Source organism: Hemicordylus capensis, chromosome 1, assembly GCF_027244095.1.
Source record: "Hemicordylus capensis ecotype Gifberg chromosome 1, rHemCap1.1.pri, whole genome shotgun sequence".
Classification (NCBI taxonomy): domain Eukaryota; kingdom Metazoa; phylum Chordata; class Lepidosauria; order Squamata; family Cordylidae; genus Hemicordylus; species Hemicordylus capensis.
Window position 1 is genome coordinate 234,504,094 of NC_069657.1, and position 20,052 is coordinate 234,524,145.

General features: G+C 42.5%; 2 protein-coding genes across 14 annotated transcripts in view; both read right to left on the reverse strand.

Annotated features, from left to right (window-relative positions):
* The window catches only part of VWC2L (von Willebrand factor C domain containing 2 like), a 197,617-nt gene extending 182,372 nt beyond the window's left edge, over nt 1-15,245 (reverse strand). For all 7 annotated transcript variants that reach the window (XM_053283366.1, XM_053283360.1, XM_053283362.1 and 4 more), the window contains exons 1-2: nt 14,102-15,245; nt 11,011-11,480 (exon numbers count right to left, since the gene is read on the reverse strand). In XM_053283366.1, coding sequence (XP_053139341.1) covers nt 11,011-11,403 — 393 coding nt within the window. In that variant the 5' untranslated portion in view covers nt 11,404-11,480; nt 14,102-15,245. The remainder of the gene's footprint in view (nt 1-11,010; nt 11,481-14,101) is intronic.
* A 148-nt stretch (nt 15,246-15,393) lies between these two features.
* SPAG16 (sperm associated antigen 16) overlaps nt 15,394-20,052 on the reverse strand; it is a 754,101-nt gene continuing 749,442 nt past the window's right edge. For all 7 annotated transcript variants that reach the window (XM_053283351.1, XM_053283355.1, XM_053283350.1 and 4 more), the window contains one exon: nt 15,394-15,734. In XM_053283351.1, the coding sequence (XP_053139326.1) occupies nt 15,559-15,734 (176 nt within the window). In that variant the 3' untranslated portion in view covers nt 15,394-15,558. The remainder of the gene's footprint in view (nt 15,735-20,052) is intronic.

Below are 20,052 nucleotides of genomic sequence, written 5' to 3' on the forward strand. Positions count from 1 at the left end.
GGCCAATATTTGCCTTATAGTGTTATCATGGTTATATAGATAATTTTAAAACAAATAAAACACAGCCACCATACAACACAATGAAGCAATCCTCATGATCACTCCAGGAGGCTACCCACTTCTGCGGGGAGGAAGCCCAAAAGTGCTTACCTCCCCACAGATTACAATTACATCACAGTTACAATTACGTCATGATTACAATAAGATTACATCACGGAGCCAGTTGGGGCTGTGGGATTTTGGGCCGCCTGGCCCCCGGAAGTCCCAAAATGCCCCATGTGAGTGTGAGGGGCATTCTGGGGAGCCCCCTGATGCTAGGAGGCTTGTTTTAGCCTCCTGGTCGGGGGGTCTCCTTGTGAACCACTGCCGTGCGGAGCCACACTGTGGCAACTCATAATCAGGGAAACAAGGTTAGCGGAGCACTAGCTCTTCGAACTTTGTTTAAGGGGAGGGGAAAATAGGAGGGCTAGCAGCCAGGAGTCGTGCAGCTCCCAGTGCTGCATACGACCACTCAAAATTGGGCTGGGCTCACTTAGCCCGCTTTCAAGCGGTCGTGAGAATAGCCTTAGTAGGTGGGCACTCTCCATGCAATAAGAAAAGGTATAAGCATGTGCCACCCACATTTTGCAAAGAAACACAGAACAATAGTTAATGTTGTGCCCCATTTGTAACAAGCCACAGCTTTAGCTGATGTTTGTCAAATAGAGTTGTGTTAAACCAAAGTGCTCATGTCTGCCTCTATATTATGTCTGGTAATGCTAAAGCAGTATTTTCACCTTCCTGGAACTGAATGCACAATGAGGCTGTGCTCATGAGCAGCCAAGGCCAGGTTTGGGCAGCCAAGCTGCCTGGGAGAACCTCCAGGATCCATGTGGATCCCAGCAGTGCCGCGATGCCAAGCCCAGCATTGGAGCCCAGCTCTTAGCTAGAGTTAAGGGTGCCAATGCACTTGGGCATCCTCTCTGTGGGAATCTCCCAGGGCGCCAGGCTTGGTGCACGGTGTACTGTGGGATACCTGGAGGCTGGGATGCGTCCTCTGGAGCTCCATGTTGCCATCTGGGAGCACAGTTGGCGCTCCCAACAACACGTTTGTACTCATCTGGGGGGGGGAGGTGAGTTTGAGAAGCCTTCCCTAACCCCACCCATCCCAGCACCCACCGGATTATGTGAATGGTCCCATTAAGTGTGGTGCATATGGGACCCTCCCCTTTAAAAAGCAATGAAATTCAATTAATGCAAACAACCTTTGGTTTACAGCAGGGCTGCACAACGTTTGGTATGGTGCTACACCTGCCAAGGGTGAGTATGTTATGACTGGGGCCAGAACCAAAGCCAGAGTGCTGATGGATATATGGAACACTGACTCACCCATCTATTCCCCCCCACCCCCAAGAAGAGGCTTCTTTTCCAGGGAAGAATATGTGCCATGACAGTTTCCCTTAAAAGGGCGGGTTCTTATGACCCACCAATACTTTCCAACTGGAAACTGGGAGATCCATGTGGTGTGTGCTCTCTTGATTTCCAGTTGTAAGAACCTGGAAATGTTGCAGCAATGTTGGGTTGGCACCATGCCAACCCAACATGTAACCAGGATTGGTAATCTGGGATTTGCTCTATATCTGCTGGTCCCAGTTACATGTCAGGGTGGCATAGTGCCAACTCATCACTGCCAAAAATTCTCAGGTTCTTACAATTAGAAATCAGGAGCACAAATTTCCCGATTCCTTTTACCCTGCCATAGTGAGGATAGTGAAAATCAGCCCAAAGAATAAGAGCCTGTTTTTAGCATAGGAAGATCTTTGTGCCTGGGATTTCCCCCACCCCCCGTGGTAGTGCCTCTAAACTCCATTCAACTCTGACCACTCAAATTCCCCCCCTAGGGTGGATTACTATGATTGCCTTCTCTTGAAAAATGAAACAAAACCAAACAACCTCTCCTTTAGTAGCTATGAGTGAAGATATCAGGGTGTTTGTAGAAGACAAATGGTACCTTACCATAGTTCATATTTAGTTACAGATGTTGTTCTTTAAAAGGAGACATGAATGTCTGCAAAAAAATTCTTCTGGGGCAGGAGTATGCCCATAAATGTATAAACAGATGCACCTGCTGCTCCACATTAATCCAGCTATGAATCCAAGGGGAAGGCGGTCCCTTTTGCCCCCCTCCCACTGCCCCCTTGCAAGAAAGTAAATGCTTCAGCACTTGGCAAGAAGTACTTACCATTTTACATTTTTGATGCTAACTTTTACATGGCTTTTATAGATTTGGTGCACTAAAAGATAGTGATGTGAACTTGGTGACAAGGTTATAGATGGCGCCTACTACGGTTAGGTCTGCAGACATGACTGACTTGCCATTCATTCCCTGAAAGCTCCCCCAGCCCTTCCGAGCCAGGAAGGCAACCTATGGCTCTGGCTTGGGCTTCCTCCTCCCCAAAGGTGCTCTGTAAGGCAAGGGGCAGTTCAGTCCTCCCCTGTCTAGAAGAGCAGCTGCTGGGAGGGAGCCTTCAGGAGTCTAGAGCAGGGCTGAATCCCGGTGAACTGATTGGTCCCAACAAGCCTAGCCTGAAGCATGTTTCTTCAGAAGCCAGTCCTTACTTTCCGGGAGGGATGCAGGGGCTTACATCCAAAGAACGCAGCATGTAGTTTGGCTCGAAGTCGTTTGCAGAAACTCATATGCTGTGGACTTTTTATAGGAATGGTGAATTGCTATTTGACGGACACCAGAACTGCAAAATGTAAAGCGAATTGGCATGCCCATAGCTGCTGCTTTTAAGCAGCAAGCTGGAAAAGCCTCTTGCCTCTGGTTGAAAAACTGATCGTGTGATGTTAGAAACCATGGCTTGGCATGTGTGGTAGCCTTATTAATGGTGTCTCCTTTATCATTGCTTTAGATTATATTTTATATGTGGAATTATACAATACACAGAAGAGCCTTGAACTCATCGATTCTTTCATGCCTTCTACACCTTTAGCCAATCAAAATAATGTCAGTGCAACCCACCTTATGTTTTCTCATTAAATTCTGACAAGGAGCAATTTAGAAGGTTCATTTGAAGTGTCAGCAGTGGGTTTGTGTCAGTTCTGGCATCCAGCGGCTGATTTACACCACTCGGCTCTTTCTGTGGCTATCCAAGCTAACACACAAATATCACTGAAAAGGTGGCCTACACGTTGGCTGATGTGATACGCACCATGTAGGGGCTGTTGTGGACTCATAAAGCAGCCCCAACACTGCAAGGAATAACTGCAGTAGTGCTTATTCCCTGCAGTGTCAGGGCTGCCTTGTGAGTCTGCAACCGCCCCAGCATGGTGCACGGTGGCACCGTACCGCTGCCAGTCATGTCAGCCATTGCCTATGGAACCTGAATTGAAGATCTAAAGTGCTGTTAAGGCTAAGCAGGTCACAGTATGGTCACTGTGTGACTGAGAGACTTCCTGGGAGTCCCATGGAAGTTGCTTCCCACACGAATATCAGGATAGAAATATTGTTGCCAAGAGCCATGTTTTGGGGCTACATAAAAAGCACCCCCTCTGTAAGATGTATTAGTAGTATGAGGCTATGCAGTCATGGTCTCCATGAATTGTTCACCTCGAGCAGTCCAGCAGTTTGGCACAAATCACCCAGCTGTATTCCCTATAAGAGGGAATCCAAGACCACAGCTCCCGGAATCCCTAGCTGCAGTGGGCTTTGACTGAGGATGCTGGGAGTTGTCATCAACAATATCTGGGATTTTCTGTTAGAGGGGACACTGGAGCCCAGGCTGACTTTGACCGCGTGCCTTCAGGTTAGAGACAACAATAGCAATAGCAATAGCAATAGCAATAGCATTTACATTTATATACCGCTCTATAGCCGGAGCTCTCTAAGCGGTTTACAATGATTTAGCATATTGCCCCCAACATTCTGGGTACTCATTTTACCGACCCTGGAAGGATGGAAGGCTGAGTCAACCTTGAGCCCCTGGTCAGGATTGAACTTGTAAACTTCTGGTTACAGGGCGGCAGTTTTACCACTGCGCCACCAGGGGAACAAAGCAAAATAGGACATGCTGATCCCTCTAACGGAGGTGAGCCAGCTAACAGACCAATCAAAAGCAGATTGCTCTGGGAGCAAGTACTCCTGCCCAAGAGATAACCGCTGGAATGTTCCACAGAAAAACACAGAAGTGGCCATTTCTCATCCTATTGTTTGATAAGTTGGCTAACAAAGACCAGGGAGGAGACGCTTGTGAGAAAACAATGCACCTGCATTTTGCATCTAAGACATCTCCATCTTGAGATAGCAAACAAATACAGCCCCAGTCTCACTATACATGTTAACATTGACACAGCCTGTCTTCCTTTTGTCCATGAGAGCACACCTGCAGTGACTCATCCATCCCCTCAATGAACACTGTTCATTGGACAGAAACTCCTTGCCCTCCAGGATGGGATAACCACCACATTTGCAACTATAACTACTCTAAGACAGCCACATGGCTTTAGAGTCCAGAATTCCCAGAGTCTTTGCTCCCTATGGACTCTCACACACTGCGAGCTGTGGCTACTGGCCCTCACCCCTCTTCCCCAATGCATCTCACTCTCTACTCATGAGGAGGCAGCTTCCCAACCTTTGTGCACCGAATGCACTCAGGAAGGATAGGTATCTTCAGCCATCTATCCCTAAGCTTCCTCGCCTCTTTCTCTACCTCCCTCCCCGCTCTCCAGACACTCCCCAGTAAAAGCGCCTAATTAGACTCTTTTAAGAAATGCTAGCCAAAGTTATTGAATTTGCTAACCAATCTCTTTTGCCTTCTGTATTTCCCAATTTCTACCCTAAATAAAGCTTTGAAACTTCCTTTCTAATACACCAAATGTCTCCTCATCCTTTCCCATACACCAAACTTGCTTAAATTGATACTGTGACAGAACTGCATCCCTATTCAAGGCTTTGAGTTAATTTCCCCATTTTAGCCCAAGAGCATAGCCGGAGCACCTAGTCAATCACTCCTGTGCAGTTCTGGTAATAATATGCAATACATAACTTGACTCTAAATATGCTCACCTATTATTATTATTATTATTATTATTATTATTATTATTATTCATTATGATGCAGTCAGGTATGAGTAATTCCCCAAAAACATTTTTTATATTCTAGAGCTCTTGGACCTGGATGTCACCCTCTTGCCTCAGGGTGAGGCTGTGGCCAGGAGTGCTTTTTACCAGCTGCGATTGGAGACTGACCTGAAAACAGAGGTACAGCAGCTGGTAACCTCCAGATTGGACTACTGTAAAGTGCTCTATGTGAGGCTACCTTTGTACGTAGTACAGAAACTTCCATTAGTTCAAAATGCAGCAGCCAGATTTGTCTCTGGGGTATCCCGGAGAGACCATATTATGGCTGTTCTTAAACAGTTGCGCTGGCTGTCGGTATGTTTCCAGGCAAAGTACAAAGTGCTGGTTATTACCTTTAAAGCTCTGAATGGCTTAGGTCCGGGTTACCTGAGAGAGTGCCTTTCTCTACAAGATCCCCACCGCTCATTAAGATCATCAGGAGGGGTCCGTCTTTGGGTGCCATTGGTTCATCTGGTGGTGACTTGGGATCAGAACTTCTCTGTTATCATCTGTAAGTTGTGAAAGATGTTCCCCATGGATATTGGAGGATTATCATCCTTGGAGGCCTTAAAGACCCATCTTTTTAGTCTGGCTTTTAATGACTTAAAGTTTTAACTTTAATCTGCTTTTAAATGGTTTTTGATTTTAATATGTTTTTTATTTTAATGTAAACCACCCTGAGCCACTTTAGGAAGATATAAATCAAAACAAACAAACCAATAAATTGCAAAGCTGGATTATCAACACAAAGTCTCAGGCATATATAAATCTATGCAAGGAAAGCTGGATTTTGGGAAAGGAATTTTTAGCGGCTAACGAATTCCACCAAATATCAGTCCTATTTACATCTCCCAAATGGTATGGTGTGGCTGACTATAATAATAATAAATAATGTGACAGTTTTAAGTATTCAAAGTCCTCAACACGTGTTCACATGACCATTTGAGGGTGAGCAGAAGGCCAGGCAAGCTCCTACCCTGTCAAGAGCACATGAGCAGCACCTCAGTTTGGGTCTGCAAACCCACCAAACACACAAGCATGACCTTGTTGAACTGGCCAGCTGCAGGCCCTGCTCCTCCATGGGAAGTCTCCCCAGAGCACCTCTGCCTTCCCAGCAGATTTTGAACTGCCAGCAGACTAGAAAAACTTCATGACACCTGCAGGAGCAAGAGGCAGATGCAGCCCGCATATCCATTGACGGCAGCCTCTGCTGATACAGCTCTCCATGGTACCCATGGTACCCATGGAGGGTGTGCTGGATGCTGCTTGCCTGGGTGGAAGAGCCACAACGGTTTTCATGATTAAAGGATCAGGGTAGCAGAGCTCTCCTCTCCTCCACCCTCGGTTAAAAGCTGGGTAGCCCTGCCAGGAGCAACCTGGGTAGGAGGAAAATGTGTGAGTTCTGATTATCATGCAAATCAGGGGCCTCCTACCCTAATTTTGACACTTGTATGAACCAGGCTATAATGTTGCTGTAGTAGGTCAGGACTATAACCCCATATTGCAGATGATGGCAGGAGAGCTAGGTTGAGAGGGAATGCCTCATAAAGCCACCTGGTGACTTCATGGCAGAGGAAAGATTCAAACCAAGGGCTTGATTTGTCCTACAGTGTATTGACTCCTAAACAACATCAGCTCTCAGTTTACCCTTGCAGTTTGGAAATGAAGCCATGAAAAGGCTGTTCCATGTGTTAACTGTGCACAGTTTACACATGGACAACACTGGTGGTTTTCACCATGCTGTTACTTGTTACTAACGCCACAAAACAGGTGGTGAGATGGTACAATGACAATTACTGGTACCATGTGGAGAACCACTTCATATGAACAACCTGTCATGTAGAGCAACTTCCATGCAGCCCTATGTTCATAAGATTACTATAGTGTTGATAGTATATGCAAACTGAGGCTATAAATTCAAGCTTTTCTGAAAAACAGCAATGTTGCTAACAATTTAGCTGAGGTTGCTTTGACTGAAGTATTATGTGATTAGGCAGCAGTGTTTTCCCAGATGCTGACTACAACTCCCATCATCTCCAGCCAAAGGCCATTGCAACTGTGGATGGTGAGAGTTGTAGTCAACAGCATATGGGAATCCCTGTTACAGGGAACACTGCTAGGCAGAGATTGGTTCCTGGCTTCTCGAAGCTCTGCCCCATCTACCTGAATGGAGTATTTCTCCAATGGCACATGGCTTCTAAGCGACGCTTGGTAATGATTCACTGCAATTCACACCACCAGAAGAGAGTGAACCCACTCCAGCTGTGATTAGAGCAGACAGCAGAACTTGAAGAAAAAATGTCAGTAGTAGCAATGTTCCAGTAGGTATATGTCAGCAGTCCTGCCAATCCCATGGTATGTGCTCACATGGAGAAACATAGGGGATGAGCCAGTAGTTACCCAATGTTGAGTTTTTGTTTAATGGGAGAGGCATGATTAACATTCCAGTTAAAAATAATGGGACTTAAAAGCACTTAATGGGTTTGAGCCATCATGGATACTGCTCATGTGACTGCAGAAGTACTTTTTCTTCCCCTCATGAATAAGGGAATTGTTGTGGCCCTATAGCTGTGATCATATGAATCATATGTTTTGTTTGCCTCTTTGAATGCATATGCAATGATGCACAAGACTGCTTGCATGGGCAGAAAGACCATCATGTGAACCAGATTTGCGTGGTGTAGTGGTTAGAGTGCTGGACTAGTACCGGGGAGACCTGAGTTCAAATCCCCATTCAGCCATGAAACTAGTTGGGTGACTCTGGGCCAGTCACTTCTCTCTCAGCCTAGCCTACTTCACAGGGTTGTTGTGAAAGAGAAACTCAAGTATGTAGTGCACCGCTCTGGGCTCCTTGGAGGAAGAGCGGGATATAAATGTAAAAATAATAATAATAATGGCAGAGCTAGAGACGCTGGATCGTAAGACCAGGAAAATCATGACCATCAATCATGCTCTGCACCCCCGCAGTGATGTAGATAGGCTATACCTCCCTCACAGCTCAGGTGGAAGAGGAATGCTGCAAGTCCATCAAACAGTAGAGGAGGAGAAAAGAGGCCTTGAAGAATATATCAAGGACAGTGAAGAAGATGCACTTCAAATGGTCAATAACGCGAAACTATTCAACACCAATGAAAGAAAGCAGGCCTACAAGAAAGAACAAGTCAAGAACTGAGCAGAAAAATGGAAAAATAAGCCCCTGCATGGTCAATATTTGCACAATATAAGTGGAAAATCAGACATCACCAAGACCTGGCAATGGCTTAAGAATTGTTACTTGAAGAAGGAAACAGGGGGTTTAATACTGGCTGCGCAAGAACAGGCACTAAGAACAAATGCAGTAAGAGCAAAAGTAGAAAAATCAACAACAAACAGCAAGAGTATCTGCTTTGTAACGAAGCAGATGAAACTGTGGACCACCTAATCAGCTGTTGTAAAAAGATTGCACAGACTGACTACAAACAAAGGCATGACAAGGTAGCAGGGATGATACACTGGAACATCTGCAAAAAAGACAAGCTACCTGTAGCCAAGAATTGGTGGGACCATAAAATTGAAAAAGTTGAAGAAAATGAAGATGTAAAAATATTATGGTACTTCCGACTACAAACAGACAAACATCTGCCACACAATACACCAGATATAACTATAGTCGAGAAGAAAGAAAAACAAGTTAAAATAATCGACATAGCAATACCAGGGGATAGCAGAATAGAAGAAAAAGAAATAGAAAAAATCACCAAATACAAAGATCTACAAATTGAAATTGAAAGGCTGTGGCAGAAAAAGACCAAAATAATCCCAGTGGTAACTGGCGCCCTGGGTGCAGTTCCAAAAGACCTTGAAGAGCACCTCAACACCATAGGGGCCACAGAAATCACCATCAGCCAATTACAAAAAGCAGCTTTACTGGGAACAGCCTATATTCTGCGACGATATCTATAACAATTGACAATAAAATTCAGCCAGCCCAAGTCCTTGGGAAGGACTCGATGTCTGGATAAAACAAACCAGTCAATAACACCTGTCTGACTGTGTAAACAAGAAATAATTTTTAAAAAGAGATCTCACTACCACAATCAAAGTTGCAGGTTATGTTATACCTAAAACAACAAACAAATGTTGGAGAACATCCAGGCCAGTAAAGGCCTCCGTCAGTAAGATGATACACTTAGAAAGGTTAGGTCCCTGTGGTTGCATTTCTCAAGGAAACACTGATAATGCCAGTTCAAGAATATCTGAGACTCATACTATCTGAGGGTCTGAAGAACTGTGGATAGAGCTGATAAGAAAATCCCTTAAGCTAGATGGACCATTGGTCTTCTGTGAATAGGAGGGCAATTCCTTTTCCATTTCATAGGTTCTCATTTTGAGACTTACTGAGGCTTTTCAATGCCTAAGGTTATGTGTGACTAAAGATTTTCTTCACTGTAATTGGAGTGTAGTTGCTCGAGAGAACTCTAGTTGAGAAGAACCAGACTGTCAGAATAGGCAGAGTGATTTTAGTCAGAGAAGGTAACTAGACATGCACAGGAATCTTAATTTGGTCAAAAGAAGTTCTTGTGCTGGGGATATATAAAGCTGTTTGATGTGCAGAATGACAGGAGCTAGCAATACAGTAAAGCACCTGCTTTTTTGGAATCAATACAGAATACGAAGTGGCTTAGATCCTTTTTGTTTGCCTCCATTGGTGGTGGTGACAAAAATATTCCTCATAGCTTTGCCCTTAAGCCTGCAGCTCTGTGGCTAACTGTCTTGTTTCAGATGGCTACAACTTCAGTTCTAAAGCAACATGAAAAGACTGCATTTCTAGTCTATTAATACTTCTGGGAACTCCTTGGCAATAGTAGATATAGGTCATTCAAAGAGCTTGGGTTGCCTATATTCCTCTGCTCCAGGAACCAGAGCAACCTAACCTAGGTTTTTAAAAATGGAGATATTTGGATTGGCAAAGAAGACTGGAATATGAGCCCCGGCTTATAGCTATAGAGCCCTTCCCCCACCCCTGACCCCAAAACAACATTCAGGTCTTTATGCATACATCACTGTGACAAAAGAATGGTGTTTTCGCCATTAAAATGGAGAATGTAGAAAGTGTCACTTCTACTGGCAAGGATATCAATTGCAAGCAACCAGTTAGACATCCCCCAGAATTCCTTCTGTAACAGAGTGAACAAATACGATTTGGTATATGGCAAAGTTAGAGAGGTTAACAACCCTTATTACATTAAGGGAAAACAAACTCCAAGAAGGTGATTTTTAGTTGTTCTGGGGACCTTTTCTGCAGTTCTGGATGAAGTACAATATAGGCCCTAACACTGGAAAACATGTTCATTGTAGACCTCTTTCTGATGTTTTGTGTATTCTGATTACCATGGAAGACACTATTCATTATTTCGACTTTGATGTTATTAAATAATAGAGTTGGTGATGTTAGATAATAAAGTTCTTTTTGTATTTATGAAACTACTGTGGTATTGAGTTTATGAAGTACTGAGGCTATGCTATTTATGGTATTTATTTTTATGTAATTATGCTATTTTTAAATTGATAGTATATATTTTTCTGAAGAAATATTTATTTACATTTTATGGAAAAAATTCAATGAAAAGTAAAAGAAACTTACATTACTGAAGAAAATTCAGTAGTTTTAACTATTTCCATTCCATTTTCTATTTTGTTTTTGTCTGTTGATAACCCAGTTAATGCATCTGATATTCATTAGCTACCATTGCAGACCAATTGCAGAAATTATATTCAGGAGCAATCTTATTCCCCCTCCCCCCGCAAGATAAATTAGATCACAGATTAAGGCATTTGGGAATATTCCACAAATTAATGTAGTATGCGGTACTCTGCTTGTGTATAACTATATATAAATACAATGAATGAATGAATATGAGTTGGCCTTACCTTAAATTCTTCCAAGATTTTGTAACTTTTCCCATGGTATTCACAAAAGTTCTTCACTTCTTTGCATTCTGGACAGCATCCATTGTGTTCAACTTTAGTACACTTTGGGTGGATTTTGGGGCATTCTGGTTGGTCACAAACAGGCCCATCCTCAGTACAGACACATGGACAGTTGGAATGCCCTGGGAAAAACCGTTCTCCCAGTTTGTATACAAAACCACTGTCATCCACACAACCTTTCCCTCGATAGTCATCAAAGATCAGATTATTATCATTATTAGAGATCTGATCACCTTCATCAGCAGGGTAGTCTTCATGGTTGAAGGCAGCCGGTGTGACCAAACTAGGAATTAGCAAAAGAAATATGCAGGCTTCATGAATATGAAGAGCCATCCCCCTCCTTAACTTCTGTGTATGGTCCTACTGTCAGATATACACAGGTGCTTCCATGGAGAGGCCAGAGTGGTGAGCTGAAAACAAACATTTAAACAGGAACAATTTGAAATATTTTTAAAAATAACTAATTGAAATATTTCCTAAATTCATAAGACATACAGCTGTCAAGTGTTGATTTATTAGAAGTCTTGGCTTTCTAAAAATTCCTAAGAAAATTTAAAAAAAGTAAGCTCAACTCACATACGTAGCCCTGGAAACTCAATACTGGAGAATGTACACATACACTCTGGATAATTCCCAATAACACAGGAGGCTGGCTAATGCTAGGGACTGGTGGTTTGTTTAACTTCATCTGGATACTATGCATACTGTGGACCTCAATATGGCACTTCTGTAATTGAACTGGACGATGATAACACCAGCTGAATGGGATGGAATAATGAATACCAAATCTCAGGTGGATGATGATTCATATGCCTTCAGCTTTTATACAGATGAGGCATACATTATATTAGCCAGGAAATTGTAAGGACATCCAAACTGGATTAGTCCAAACTGGATTGTGCTTATCAGCCAGATCAAGTTAGAATTGTTGTCCCTTGACAGTAGTTAGACTCCTATGTGATAAAAACATTACCCACACATCATGTGAACACACAACTGCTGAATATTTATCATGCTATGTACATATATACAAGCATTTTTTGTTTACATCATGTGGCATGGACAATTGTTTACTCACAGGTATAGATGGGTTTGCTAAAGTGCTGAATGATGACTAACATATGAATGCATTTTTAAAGAACAAGAGCAAAGACCTCAGTTGTTCTGATCTAATTGCTGAGATCATGACTCAACGCTGTTTTCAGCCTAGTTCAATTATTTAATTAAAGGCAGGGTGGGAATATGGCAGTGCTCCTATAAGAAAAAATAAGCAAAACAACAGAAAACAAGGCAAAAATGATTCTGAAAAATAATTACATTTAGACTTCAAATATGAAAGAAAGTACTGCATTGATTCTGGTCTTGGGTATGATAAAAATACTTCAGTTGTGGTGTTATTCTGGCAGAAATAATTTTAAAAGTGTGCATCATAGTCTATATGTAATACAGATTTGCACTGGCTTTCTTCCTAGCAAGAAGCCCCCCACATTGTGCACCATTGTTGCCAGTTCACATGTATGAGAATCTAGCACTAGTTGTCCCTGAGTGGCTATGCACATACTTGAGTATAGGAACTTATCATTATTCTTATTTTACATGTTCTCTTGCATATCTTCTACTTAAAGCAGCTAATTACTTCTAAAAACACATAAACAGTCACACACACAATTTTAAAAGAACAGTCTAATATGTATTCAGAATTGTCTGAACAGGCCATGTTAACGCAAGAACTTTTTTTGTTTCATAGATGAAAGTCGTTGTTATGCATTCAGAAAGGAATGTGTTCACAGTGATTGCCTGGTTTGAAAATGAAGGAGAGCCTTGCCCTTCCCTCAGACTCCACTTTTATTTTGCTGCTTTACTATTGGTTGCATTCAGTTCTGTATCACTCTCACTAGAGTACGCAGGCTTCCTCCTGTATCACTCCTCCAGCTCAAGACAAAAAGAGCAACAAAGTAGCAGAGAGGGTTCTATTTTCTTTGATGAAACTGGACAGAAAACAGATATTCTAAAAATATCTATAATGAACACATTCTGTGGGCTGAAGAGGTATTTCAGTGAATAAGACATAGAGTATGGAGCTAGCAGTTAAAATAAATCTCTTTATCTTTTTTGTATCTCTTGTTCTCTGGGTAATAATTGAATAACAGTGATCTATATTTAACTATTATGGGGTTCCCAGAAATAATAGCAAGTGCATAGACTCATACACACTGTATTTGTATCATTTACATGCACACATTTCTAGCAATTTATATAGTTAAACTTTACATGTTTTAATCAGCCTGCCAAACAAGAATGACTCAGGGGAAAACCAAGCCATGTATCTTGCAGAACAACCTAAATGACCCTGTTGACAAAGCAGTTTTTTCAGTTCTTCTGCAGAGGGAAATATTGAATATCTTCACAGCCTACTCAGAATTTAAAGATGTCCAATTAACTGAAGTTCTGGATATGGTTTTACCACAAGGGTAAATGCTACAGCACTGGCAGAAGCATTTGTTCCTCATGTACTAGATTGTCGGTGTGTTTTGCACAACTGTTCAGCCTACCTCTCAGATCTGAATAGAGAATCACTTGTATGCTACAGGTAGGCATCACTCTGCCCTGCTTAAAGCTGTGGAAACTTTAGGAAAGAAGCAAATTGCAAAAAGAAAAGAAAAGAAAAAAGAAAAGTGGTTTATAATTGAAACAACATGAAGAAATCTGTATAATAAAACCTTCAATTTCTGGCATTGAAGTTAACAATTCCACAATGGGGTGAACCTTGTGAACAAGACTATGCTGCAGCATTTTATCATCCAACACATTTTGCTACACCTTAATTAAGCTACATTTCGACAGAAGAGAAATGAAACAGAATGAAAATCTATTCCATTGGTTAAGGATGCAACAAGTCAATCAGTTCCGGGAAACTGTCAGTCGACAGTTAAACTTTTATTTTATTATTTCTCATTGCAGGAGATGTTAAGCTGCTAGTAAACTCTTGAGAAGTCTATGTTTCATCCTCTAAAAAAAAATGTGTACTCACCTACTCAGGGTGAAAGCTTGAAAGGGTCACAGGCCACCATGGATTAACACCTCAGCAATATATTAGAAAGAACAACTCTTCTTTGTTACATTTCCCAGAAAGAATAATGGAAGATCCCTTGCTCGTGCTTCCCATTTCACAGAAGCAACCCAGGAGCTACACCATGAGAGTTAAGCTCTAACCCTGTGTTCAGAATTCAAAGCAACCAACCATTAAAAGGGTCCAGAGGTGAGGCTGTCTGGTATATAACCACACTCCCAAATCATGATCATGGTTGCTAGCTTGTTCTTTTATTTCCGTATATCCTTGATTGCGATCTTCAGTTCCACCCCAAATCCCCCACCCGGTTACTACACTCTGTGTATCTGCAAAAAGGCACGCAAGGGTGGAGAATGTGCTATGCTTCCAGTTCCAGGAACAGAAACAGCATGCTGGAGCTCGGAGCCAATCCAGACCGAAATGCAGTCAGCAACACCATCGTGCCGTGTGGCTTTTTACAGCCTCTCCCCAAAACAAACGGTGAGCAATGCGTGGATCTCAAGCACCGCAGGAACTTTCGGCAAGATTCAGCACCCCGGAAAGCGGGAGCTCGGCAGCTGCTCCTCCGGAGCGCATTCTGTCAAGCAGCTGGAAACCTTCAGCACCACGGACAGTAGTCAGCGACCAGCATTTTGCATGATGCAGGCTGAACGTGCCGTTCCTCTGGGCGAAGAAATTAATCCTATGAATCTCCTCTGTGGGACCACATTTACCCCCGGACACGTTCCCTAGACAGAAGGTATTTTCTAAAATCCGCTTTACCTTTGATAACACTCTCTTCGGTGATTTTAATATATATTAAAAGCCTCCCGATTTTAAGACACTACTGGCAGACCAGACTGCAGGGCTGCGTTCCAGGAAGTGGCAGTGGGTAGATTGAAGCTCTCTGCAGTTACTGAATGATGAGGCAAGGGTAACTGTCTGAAACTTGTTCCTGCTCGCCTGGCCATAATTCCAAATAATTTCTCCAGAAAAATACTACGTGTGTGTGTGTCTGTGTCTGTGATCTAAAGATCCCTGAAATGCAGAACCATCCAGAGGCTGAAACAAGTGAAATATACTATCATTGTTAGAAAAGTAGCATTTTTGTGTGTGGCTTGTGCTGTAGTACCTTGGGGGGGGGGGGCGGAATCTTCCTGCAATTCATCTCATCTGTCATTAGGCGTCATTGCAAAGCTATTTCCCCAGGAAAATGCCAGATGAGAGCTTCTTTAATACATTCTTTATGGCCAAATAAACAGGCAAAAAGGAAGTTGAGGTTTTTCTGTTTATTTAATTCAACTGAGATACAGAAACTTTATATTCCACACAACTACTTTACTTCAGACCTTAATGGCAAATTTGTTTAAAGCCACTTCCACTGCTAGGAGCTTGTCAAAGCATTTCTGTGGGATTTAAATAAACAACAGGCCAGCATCTCAGTTCCAGATTCGAACGGTGCCATCAGAGCCACCCGAAAGCAAATGCTCTGCCTTGTGATCGAATATGACACTCTGAACTTCATCTTCATGACCCAACAAGCTGGAAAGATGCCCTGATTTGAGTTCTAGAGTCTTCACGGACCCATCATTGCTTGCAAGAGCTACAATTTGACCTGTAAGGTGGAACAAAAAGATCAGAGGTCTAGTCTAGAAGACAAAGTACACACAAGCAACTTGGGCAGCTCCAACCCCAGGGCTATAGACTCTCACATTCAATTTATCCACTTTCTGCCCACAACCATGACCACAGATAAGCATACACTTTTACAGAAAAGCAAGTCAAATCAATATTAAAATGGGATTCTATTTTAGAGTGATTGAATGAATCTGGAGATTTTACGACGCCATTCAAATCAAGAAAAATATGGTGGGAGTCATTATTTAATGGAACATGTGAATACCTTATTTTCCAACAACCTGTGCTAAGGAAACAAAATTATTAAGTAAAATTTAAACTAAATCTATGTTAGAATTAACAGTTCAAATCAATAATATGAGGCATATTTGTTTCTGATACACATGGTCAGCAAGCTGATTTCTAAGATTAAAATGTTTATATTTTTGCAGGCTATTTGAATTATTTTATCACACACAGAGAGAGATAAATAAGTGTTTTAAAGGAATGTGAATGCAGACCATTGGAGCATGGCATTTGGGTCCAAGGAGGTTCTTCAATTTCAGAAGTTTTTCTTAAAGTTCTGTCTTGAAACAAGCTAAATTTCACCATTGGGGGGGGGGATTCAAAACTCACCAAAATTCAGGGGAATGGCTCATAGTTTTGAAAAGAATTACACAGAGTCCTTCTAATAAGGACTTCATGTGTGCCAGATTTCATAATTGTATGCCTATCCATTTCAGAAATATAAAAGGAGGGCAAAAGTGGCATGCTGTTACCACTTTTCATGAAAACAAAGGGCATACAAACAAACAAAACAAAGAGCCAGCATGGTGTAGTGATTAGAGTGCTGGACTAGGACTGGGGAGATCCGAATTCAAATCCCCATTCAGCCATGATACTAGCTGGGTGACTCTGGGCCAGTCACTTCTCTCTCAGCCTAACCTACTTCACAGGGTTGTTGTGAGGAGAAACTCAAGTATGTAGTACACCGCTCTGGGCTCCTTGGAGGTAGAGCGGGATATAAATGTAATAAATAAATAATAAATAATATTCCTCCACATACTTGTGGAATGATGGTCCAAAGAGGGTTTTAAGTTTCAGATGTTTTTGTAAAGCTATGGCCTGAAACAAGCCAGATTTCACCATTTTTAGCCATTCCCCCCCAAATTTTCAAAAATCACCAGAAATTAGGGGACTGACCAATTCTCTTCAAATTCACTACAGGGGCCCCTGGCCCAATTCTTCACACATACAGCAGGTTTCAAGGCTCTAAGGCCAAACAATTAGTTTTAGTGCCTTTTTTCAATTTTCCATTCACCTCTATGGGGAAAAATCCTAATCCATTTTGCTAATTCTGAAGTATTTCTGAAATTAAGTTTGACATTTTGGAATTAATTCCTAATTTAGTGACCCGATTTTTAAAAAACTGGATTTGGATTTTACTGATTTGGGGCAATTTTTGACAAAATCCAATTTTGCACAGGCCTACTAAATAGCCAATATAACTAGTTATGAAGTTAGAATGCCAGCAGGGGAAGAGGTGCTTCCCAGTGTATTGCACAGAGTGTTGCATGTATGACTATCTGCCTGAGGGGCAGAAGTTACGAATGTGTGTGCTTGGTGCAATGAGCTCTTCCTGGCTCTCTGGGAACAGTTTGTTCCCTCAAAACCAAGGTGACTGACCTGGAGAAGCTCAGGGAGGCAGAGAGGTATGTGGATGAGAACCTCAGGGATGTGATAAGAGGCATCCCACTCCCAGGCTGACAGCAATTCTGCTGTCATGGAGAATGAAGGTCTTAAGGAAGGAGGACATCAGTGTGAAAAAGAGAGAAATGTTCCCTTAGACGGGACCCTTTCCTTGGGTGATGCACCCATATCCTCTTGCACAGATGATACTCTTCCAGGGTTTGGCGGCCTCCTAGTAGTGGGTGATTTGATTGTTGGGGCATAGAGAGATGGGTTTGTTACCCGTGTGTAGACCACATGGTGACTTGCCTGCCTGCCTGTGGATGCCACACAGCATCTAGATAGGTTGTTAGGCACTGCTGGGAAGGAGTCAGTTGTTTTGGTACATGTTGGCACAAACAATGTTGGGAAATGCATCTGGGTGGTCCCAGAAGCCTAATTTAGGCTGCTAGGTAGCATATTGGTCCAGGACCCCCCAGGTAGCATTCTCTGAAATGCTACCTGTTTTATATGCAGGGCCAGTGAGACAAATGGAGCTGAGGGGTCTCAATGCATGGATGAGATGGTGGTGCTGGGAGGAGGGGTTTAGTTTTGTTAGGCAGTGAAATGCATTTTGAGGCAACCAAGGCCTGTACAAAAGGAATGTGCTCCACTTGAACCAAGTTGGAACTAGACTGCTTAAAATAAAAAAGGTTGCAGAGCAGCCAGGGGGATTGCTGACAGGAACTGGGTGGTATCTGGTTCAGCAAGCAAAATCTCCTTAGGTGTGAGGGTTCAGATAAATGTTTCAGACAAACCAGAGCGGGACAGAGTAGAACCAAGAGTAGAGAAGATTGAAGCACATGACAGCTGGTCAACAAGTTCAAATGATGGTAAGGGAGTTAACAAAAGCCAACACCCAATAAGCAACTCAGCATAAAGACTTTATATACCAATGCTAGAAGCCTCCAAGCCACGATGGGCGAGCTGGAGAGCTTGGTTGCTCATTCAAACATAGAGTGGGCATAATGGAAACCTGGTGGAATGGTGAGAACCAGTTGGACACTGTTACCCCTGCTAACTTGGCAAAGAGGCACCTTTTAACGTGGTGATTCTCTTTATTTAACAGGGTAACTATTCACCCCCAGCACAGTACCTCCAGTGACTGTTGCTGGTGTCTGTCTTGTGTTTCTTTTTAGATTGTGAGCTCTTTGGGGACAGGGATCCATCTTTTTTATTTATTATTTCTCTGTGTAAACCGCCCTGAGCCATTTTTGACTGGCCTGGACCCGGCACATCCCTAAAAAACAGTGGGTCAAGAAAGGCAGGAGATGGCAGAGATCACCAATGTTTACCAGAATTTTGCAAGGGTTGGAATGACCTTACCCACCTTACCATGAACTTCCAAACCACCAGTTGGGAAAACAAATTTGCCCTGTACTTCATGAGAATCCCTGGCAGCAGAGAGTAGCACGGAGGTGAGGAAGAAGGGTGGATGAAAGGAAGCATGTGGCCTGCTGCCTGCTTCCCTTCAACACAGAAGACATTCCTGTGGGAACTGGAATGGGGGCTGCAGCACATTTGACCAATTATGGTGATCATCTCCCTGAGTCCAAGAAGTCGCCCCACCACACACACACATTTCCATCAGGGAAACCATGAAAGCAGATACTGGAGAGATCTCCTCTCCACAAGTGCCACTAGTCTACCCAGAGTGCTCAGTTACTAGATTCCTTGGCTCCACTTAGCAAACATTATCATGAAGGACGTCAGTGCCACTTGCCAAAAGATGTGGGAATAAAGCACTGGCATCTCCTCCGGTGCCCTTTTACCTGCCATTTTAGTAACTCATTAGGGGAAAAGAAAAGAGCAAAAATTGAGAGAGGGCTCCTATTTGTTCTCTCTAATGTGTAGTGCCCCTACTAAGTGGGCAAAGAGGCACCTTTAAAAAAAGGCTTTCTTATGTTTAGTAGGGGGACAGCAACTGCCTCTCTTCGGCCCAATACAGCATTTCTCCCATGGTTGTTGCTGGTTTGTGTGTGTGTTGGGACATGAAACAATTTCCTCATCTTCTTCACAATGATGTCTATGTAAACCACTTTAAGAACTTTTAAAACTGAAAATTATATACAAAATTTTAATAATAATAATAATAATAATAATAATAATAATAAACAAAATACAAAGATCTACAAATTGAAATTGAAAGGCTGTGGCCGAAGAAGACCAAAATAATCCCAGTGGTAATTGGCGCCCTGGGTGCAGTTCCAAAAGTTCTTGAAGAGCACCTCAACACCATAGGGGCCACAGAAATCACCATCAGCCAATTACAAAAAGCAACTTTACTGGGAACAGCCTATATTCTGCGACGATATCTATAACAACAGCAACAACATTGACAATAAAATTCAGCCATCCCAGGTCCTTGGGAAGGATTCGATGTCTGGATAAAACAAACCAGTCAATAACACCTGTCTGACTGTGTTAATAATAATAATAATAATAATAATAATAATAATAATAATAATATTATAAAAATAGTGGCTGACATGTTCATTAATGTTATAAGGGTGGAGCAAGAGCTGTGCCCTGGCCAAGAGTCTGCTACAGAGCTCACTCAAAGGCTTGCCACACAGCTGAATGCACGT